The sequence below is a fragment of the Octopus bimaculoides genome, chromosome 4, assembly GCF_001194135.2.
Source record: "Octopus bimaculoides isolate UCB-OBI-ISO-001 chromosome 4, ASM119413v2, whole genome shotgun sequence".
Taxonomy (NCBI): Eukaryota; Metazoa; Mollusca; class Cephalopoda; order Octopoda; family Octopodidae; genus Octopus; species Octopus bimaculoides.
In genome coordinates this window covers 57785748-57793850 of record NC_068984.1, presented here as the reverse complement: position 1 = coordinate 57793850, position 8103 = coordinate 57785748, and the positions used below count along the sequence as shown (strand labels likewise).

The window sequence follows — 8103 nt, the reverse complement described above, 5'->3', positions numbered from 1 at the left end:
TACTGTATTAAAAAATAAAAATTATTTATTTGTAAGCTTAAAATAGTTTTTTTATTAACCATGTATTATTGAAAATGCATTCATAAATAAAGTACAGAACTGGGAATGGTTATTATCGGTTTAGCCTAGTGACAAGTTAATTCATGTCTCCTGGAACCAATTAACATTGTAGGGTGAGGTATACCTGTACTTGGTGACCCTGTCAGTGCAGGTGCCACTTAAAAGCACCCAGTCCACACTGTAAAGTGTTTGGCATTTGGAAGGGCATCCAGCTGTAAAAACCTTGCCAAAACAGACCTTGTGCCATGTAAAAAGCACTAGGTCCACTCTGCTGAGTGGTTGGTGTTAGGAAGGGCATCCAGCTGTAAAAATCCTGCCAAAAGTTACAGAAATCTGGTGCAGGTTTCTGCCTGGCCGGCTCGTTAAACCGTCCCACCCATGACAGAATGGAAGGCAGATATTAAACAATGATGATGATAAAAATCACAATATGTGAAAAAAAAAAAATTACATCTTTTAAAGAAATTGTATGTGTTTAAGGCAGATTTATCTATTGTAGCCACCACTGTTGGATTTAACTTTTATAAATGTATTGTTTGTTCATTACTTTTAATCACAGGTCTGTTCAAATATCATCCCTGAAAGATAAAAGACAAAGTTGACTGTAAGGATTTGAACTTATAGTTTCATTGATCTACTGCTTCTGCAATTCTCCTGTCTTTATTTTTCTGATATTAATACCAGCAAATTACAACTGAAAACAGTAAGATTTAAATGCTTTCAAATTTTAAAATTCATCAGAACACTTCTCCAACATGCAAACTTACTCAGTGAATACAGCATGTTTCAATTTTGCTTCTCATTCCATTTGCTTTTCTCATAGCTGCCAAGTGAATTAAAATAGAGTCAATATCTCAACAACATAAACCTTACTAAAACTCTACAACCATCATCTTCAGGAGGACCTTTATACAAAATCAATACTTTTGCTAATTGTTTAAGATGCCAGTGTAGTTGTGAGCAGACATAGACATCTTCTCAGCCTCAACACAGCAGAATAGCTATATTGTGACAGCTGGAGGGAAAGTAGGATAAGGACTCAATGCACTAGCCTACCTGAAAAGTGAAGTTTCAGTACAGCACCCGAAAACACACTAATTCTCTACGACATTCATTTCAACATTTTTATGTTCATGAAGACATTAATTATCCTAGTGACAATGAAGCTGCATTACAAAATCACAAACAAAAATTCTCTTCTGTTAAATTCTGATGAAGGCAAAGTTACCATTTTCCACAATGTCTAGCAGCAGATCAATCTACTGGCAAAGCAATCTGCATATCGACTACATTCAAAACTGAAGCATTATTTATAATCCCTTCTAGTGCATCATGCATTGACAAAGCTTTCCTTCAAACTCATCTAACCATATGACACAGTCACTTCCATTGCATTTTCCTTTTTTACTTCAATAATGTTTCTGAATTACTAGGTTAATGAAAGCACTCCTTATTTTGTCCTAAACTCTCTCTTTCTCTCAAGAGAGATAAAACATACACACAATCTCCCATTAAATTTGCAAATCAGACCTTCTAACATAGTATAGATATTAAACAAATGCTACCTGTTATATGATCTTAAGAGACATCTCTAGGATTCACACCACAACTCTATTTTTTTTTACCAATGAATATTACAGATTAAAAATAGCACTTTTCTTCATGAAAGAACAAATAATCTGTAATGATTCTACCTGGAAACCTTATATAGTCAAGAAAGGAAAGTTTCTACCTCCAAATACTTCAGATCTTTTAAATGCTCAACAAGGTTCAGATATATGTGGTCTGAACAATAAATATCCAGACTGTTGCCATAGTAACGAAGCTAAAGCACGCAAAGTGAAGCCACTTGGCACAGATTGACCTTGTACTTTGCTGTGCATGTGCACTAAGTTTTAACTTTTTAGCTAACTTCCACTGTTTACAACAGTGCTTGGAAGGAAGGTGTGTAGCGTGTGATTGTCACATTGACCATGACAGTGAAAGTTGAGCAGAAAATCTGCATCAAATTTTGCCAAAAGCATGGCAATACTTGCTCAGAGGCCAATGCAAAATTTTCAAAATGTTTCCATTGTTCTCAACACAATCAAGGAGATCTTGTGCAACTGAAATGTGAGTGTCTTTTTGGTCAGCTGAAAGCAATTTTGGTACAAACTTGGCAGACATGTCTCATACCTAAATCTTCAATGATAATAGACTGAACTGAACTGTAACTAATCTGCACATCCTCTGATAACTCATGGATGGCAATTTGACGATTTCCACTCTCATGACAACTTTCTTTGTCATGGTCAATGTGACAATCACATGCTACATACTTTCCTTCCAAGCACTGCTGTAAACAGTAGAAGTGAGCTAGAATGTTAAAACTTAGTGTGCATGCACTGCAGAGTTCAAAGTCAATCTTTGCCAAGCAAAGTCCAGATACTTATTGATCAGACCTCATATACCTAAGTGGTACACCGCTCATATATGCAAGAGAATGCATTCATTACACTTACACATGTACTAGACTCCTAATTCTCAGTCAAGCTAAAACCTACTTCTCCCATAATCTCTGCTCTTTTGAACTTTCTAATTCATAAATTTTCTTCTCAGCTCATCTGATGCATTTACCTCTCATCATTTTATTATCTACATTGTATCTCATTGTAAACCCTGTATCCAACCTTTTCTCTCCAATTAGGTGCAACAACCATCTTGACATTGTAATTTAAGAAGAGTTAAAAATGTAGTTGTCATTTAAGAAGTAAAAGAAAAAAGAAATATTGAAGAGGAAATATTTAATGGATTTCTAAAGATAGATAGAAAAATCGTCTTTCAAGAATGTGTTTTCTTATGCAGTTTAAGGTTACAACTTTGTGAAAATTTCTTCCCACATATTTCACAGAGAAAAGGCCTTTCCTTAGTATGTGTTCTTAAGTGTTGTATAAAACGGAAATTATTTGTAAATTTTCTCTCACAAAATTCACAATGAAAAGTCTTTGAACATGAATGTTTCTGGAGATGAAATTTCAAGCCAGATTTTAAAGTAAATCCTTTAGCACAGATTTTACAAGAAAAAGGCTTTTCTCCAGTATGTGTTCTCCTGTGCTGTGTAAGATGAGAATTTTGTGAAAAATATTTTCCACAGACCTCACATTTAAAGGGTTTCTCTCCAGTATGTATCCTTATATGTGCACTTAAATGAGAACTACATGAAAATGAATCACCACAAATTTGACAATGGAAAGGCCTTTCTCCAGTATGTGATCTTTTATGAATTTTTAAGTGTGATCTAGAAGAAAGGTTTTTCCCACATATCTCACAGGGGAAAGGATTTTCCCCAGTGTGTATTCGTATGTGTTGTATAAGATGAGGACTTTGGGAGAAATTTTTCCCACAAACCTCGCAATGAAATGGTTTCTCTCCAGTGTGTGTTCTTAGATGTATACTTAAATCAGATCCATTAAAAAATTTTCCCCCACATATTTCACAAGAAACTCTTTTCTCTTTAACATGGAATCTTTTATGAGTTTTAAGCTTTGAAACTGTTGGAAAATCTTTTCCACATACGTCACAACATAAAATGTTTGCTTCTTGACAAGCTTTCATATATTCTGTATTAACAAGAGGAGTTAGAGAATTTTTTGTGAGTATCTTCTGTTTGGTCCACTTTTCCCTTTCATGCATTTCTATATGTTCATCTAAAACCACCTTTTCTGAAAACCCTTTACCACACATCTCACATGTAAAAGGAAATTCGTCCAAATGGGATTTAATATGGTTTCTAAGGTGAGAACTTTGAACAAAAGTTTTTTCACATGCACCACACTGAAATGGCCTCTCCCCGGTATGAATCCTTATATGTTGTATTAGATGACATTTTTGCGAAAAACTTTTACCACAAGTTTCGCAACTGAAAGGTTTTTCTCCTGTGTGTGTCCTTTGATGTATGTTAAAATGTGTTCTGTTTAAAAACCTTTTGCCACATGTTGAGCAAGGAAATAATCTTTTCTCAGCTTGTGTATCTGGTTCTGAAGATTCAGACTCTTGTGGAAGAAACATTTCCTATAAATTACTCTAAATAATTCCCCTTTGGTTTAATTCTCTCAAATGAACTTCAATGAAAATTATTATGAATGTTTTTTATCATTGAGATTATTGCAATTAAATTGATCTCGAACAGTTCCTGGTAATTTCATTTTCCAAAAAATATAACCTGCAAAGCAAAATTAAAATGAATGATAGCAGCTGTATATGCACATCAAAGATATATAAAGTGTAATTATATTGTAGCTCAATGCTTTTTCTAATGTTCCAGTTAGATTATGATAATACAAGATTTTTGTGCTCTTCTATAGTAAACATTAAAATATATTTCAACTAGCTAAATATTTATCTCACAAAAAGTTTCCCAAATTTTTTTTACTAAAATAGGAAATGTTTTGAGAGAAAAAAAACAAAACAAACTAGGAATTGTTTTGTAGCTCTAGTCCCACAATGTTTTTATTTATTTATTTATTGTAATCTGACAGAATAAATGACTGTCATTACCTTGGGTCTTTCGATTCCTAGACCGGGTGTTGTGAGTGTTTATTGAGCGAAAACACCTAGAGCTCCACGAGGCTCCGGTAGGGGATGGTGACGAACCCTGCTGTACTCTTTCACCACAACTTTCTCTCACTCTTTCTTCCTGTTTCTGTTGTGCCTGTTATTCAAAGGGTCAGCCTTGACACACTGTGTCACGCTGAATATCCCCGAGAACTACGTTAAGGGCACACGTGTCTGTGGAGTGCTCAGCCACTTGCACGTTAATTTCACGAGCAGGTTGTTCCGTTGATCGGATCAACTGGAACCCTCGACGTCGTAAGCGACGGAGTGCCAACAATTACCTTGGGTCATAAGAACATCAATAATGATTGGAGCAAATCAACTTGGAACCCATTCCTCTCCTCGCAGGAGAACTCCGGATTTCAATCGATTGAAACACTCGTAACTTTTTCCCAAAGTCACTAACTTATACTCTACAATACTTATTTATAGTTAGAAATGTACTTTGGGGATTTGAGAGTTAGGTGCAGGGCCGCCTGATAAGCATTATAGGTCACAGGGCAAATCAATGCACCGGACCCTAAAATATTTATTTAATGATCGCAAGCCACAAAAATACATGGATCAAAATTGGGTCCCGCGATATTTTCTTGCGTACATTTTAGAAGTGCAACCTTGTAACCCAGTGAAAACCGTAATAATCCTACTTAGATAATTGGTTCATAGAGATCTGAAATCACTCAGTTATTTTTGGGGCGGAAACGGACTATATGTAATCTGAACCTCCCCCCCCCCTTATTAATTTTTTTTACGGAATCCCACGTTTTAGGCTATGGAGATTCCGATTCTGAAAAAAAATTGTTTGAAACATTTCAATTCCCCCCCCCACCAACCAGGCTATTTACATGCTAGAAATAACAGCCAAATCTCACAAAACTAGTGTTAGGGTTAGGTTTAGGGTTACGGTTAGGTTTACCCTGTGGATCTATATAAAAACCGGGGTGGGGGGGGATCGAAATTGAGATTTTTGAAAATTTTTTTTCAGAATCGGAATTTCCATAGCCTAAAACGTGGGATTCCGTAAAAAAAAAAATAAGGGGGGAAAGGTTCAGATTACATATAGTCCATCTGGACCATTTTTTGTCCAGAAAATTTTACTTTACTTGGTTTAACTAGCTATGAAAAGTTACGTGTCCTACCAAGAGGGAGGAAGATTATCTCAATGCTTTATAAACCGAACAATGCTTTATGAACCGAACTTGTCTTCGGGGTTTGTAAAATTATTACTTATATATAGAGGAAATAAACACGATGATATTCTAAAACTTTGATAATTGGAGACATTGCGTGTTTATAAGATAAAGTTAACATCATGTTCTAAAAAATATAAAGAGGTGTATCGAAAAACAAAAATGATTGGTAAAGAATAAAATTACAATAATACAAAAGCAAAATATCATTAAGTAACTGAATATACGGGCCAAAATACTGCTAACAACAAAATATAAGATAAAATACGCTAACATTCTATAGTTTTGTAGAAATGAAATGTTGGGAAATCGACTGACCATCAACATAAAAAGCTCGATCGTATAATGGACGATGGTGCTTGATCATGAATAAACAAATGTTTCAATTGAATGAAGGTGTACACACACGAAAGGTTTTTCTTAACTTTTAACAATGTTGTTTCTACTTTTCTATAAAGTAGAAAACGTGTTGGATAAACAAGTTTTGCAGAAGTCACAACATTAAGCTGGTATTCTTACATCAGTTAAGTTGCTTTTGCTTAATGAAGCGATAGAGTGCATAACAGCATAGATTGCTCTTTTAGTCAAGAAGATGATCATCGTAGTAAAAAAATATAAAATCTTCAGGAACATTACTTACCTAAAACGAGAGAAAACCCAACGAGGCGCTTATCAAGTGGTAAAATAACTATCACGTGTTAACGATAAGTTTATGAGAACTATGGAAGATCGAAATTGACAAAAGAGCTTATTTTATTTTTTACTAGTTCTACTCTATTAGAAATCTATAGATATGATTATATTTACCATTGTTGTCAAATAAATCTTTTACATGGGATTTTTTTTTTAAAGAAATTATATGTTTATTCTAAATTATGTTTAACATAGTAAATTTAATACGAAAACAGGTTCATAAAATGTCCATTGGTTTACGTTTTATCAGAAAGTATAAAAGAAAATTTCAGAGATGGTTAAGCTTATGATTTTAAATTCCATTAAGACTTATAAAATAAGTATCGTTAATATTCTGGTTTATTCCCTATTGATTATACCAACTTGAACATATAAGAAATATTTTTTTCCCTATCATTATTTTTACTAAATGTCATACAATATTTAGTTTTATGCCTTTCTATTTTGCATTAAATTCTTATCTTAGCTGATCTTACTTTATTTCCATATGATAAATATTCATGGCTGAAGGAATAGGTCTAAATATATCAAAGTAGTTATTTTGATGGTTCTCTAATCAACAAGGCATTATGCTAATTTTAGTAGGAGCTACCATAGTCAACAGCTTTAAGCTAAACTGTATTTTTTTTCTCCTAACATGAAACTTATGGATACTCCTGAATGCTTGTAATTGAAAGGAGCATTAAGAACAGGAAGGAGAGTAATCAGAAAAAGGAAGTTTGTTTAAGCTTTTTGGAGAAGCTGTGCAAAACAAGGATATGTTACTTATGTTATGGGTATACTGTTACTGTTAGAAACAAGTGACATCTGACTGAACAATCCTATGATCAAAGATGCTTGAGTTCTGATCATTTCTTTTTTTTGTTTTTGTTAATATAGGAATACTCTGGCCAATGTGTCCTTTGTTCAAGATAGTAGGGAGTCATTTGAATGAATTTGACAGCTATTTCTACCCAGCTCGGCAATGCTAAAGAAACTTCCTTGGCTTATTCATGGGTATATGAAAATATGTGAACAGCATCTCTGGAAGTGGCCAGTGGAGGTGTCAGATGCATTAAATAGTTGGTCAACAGGCTTGCAGATATCCTGAGTATTGTGGTGGATATTAATGAAATTGCTGTAGTTGGTTAACCTCAGTCAGCCTGACCGTTCTATCTTTTCTATATTGATGACATTGTTAGCCATTGAGCTCTTATTTTTTGTTTCTGAGGGAGATTTGGGAGCTATTTCTTGGTTTTTGAACAGCTCATTCCTTGCCAAGGTGATGTTTACAGAAATAATCCTATTTTGCATATATATATATCAGGTCATCCCATGAGTTCTGTCCAATTTTACCTTTTTTAAAATTGAATGAAATCTAATAGTATTTTAGAATGTCTAATGGAATTAAAAATTATTTTTATGCATTTGTGGACATTTAAACTAATTAAATATTATTTTACAGAATAATAGAATTAAAATTTCTTTGATTAAAACCCTTTCTAACATGGAAGTATCCAATGAAGTTGAAGATCGAATAGGATGTCCAGTTGAGTTTGATGATAAGCTTCTTGAGGCATTACTTGAA

The 8103-nt window shown here is 34.0% G+C and overlaps 1 protein-coding gene across 7 annotated transcripts in view; it reads right to left on the bottom strand.

The window, feature by feature from the left end:
• Window positions 1-2826: 2826 nt before the first annotated feature.
• Window positions 2827-8103, bottom strand: part of LOC106874710 (zinc finger protein OZF) — a 32919-nt gene continuing 27642 nt past the window's right edge. For 5 of the 7 annotated variants that reach the window (XM_052967094.1, XM_052967095.1, XM_052967093.1 and 2 more), the window contains one exon: window positions 2827-4261. In XM_052967094.1, the coding sequence (XP_052823054.1) occupies window positions 2881-4107 (1227 nt within the window). In that variant the 5' untranslated portion in view covers window positions 4108-4261 and the 3' untranslated portion in view covers window positions 2827-2880. Of the gene's footprint in view, window positions 4262-6161; window positions 6395-6483; window positions 6570-8103 lie in introns of those variants that run through there. The other 2 variants (XM_014922535.2, XM_014922538.2) reach the window with 2 other exon arrangements.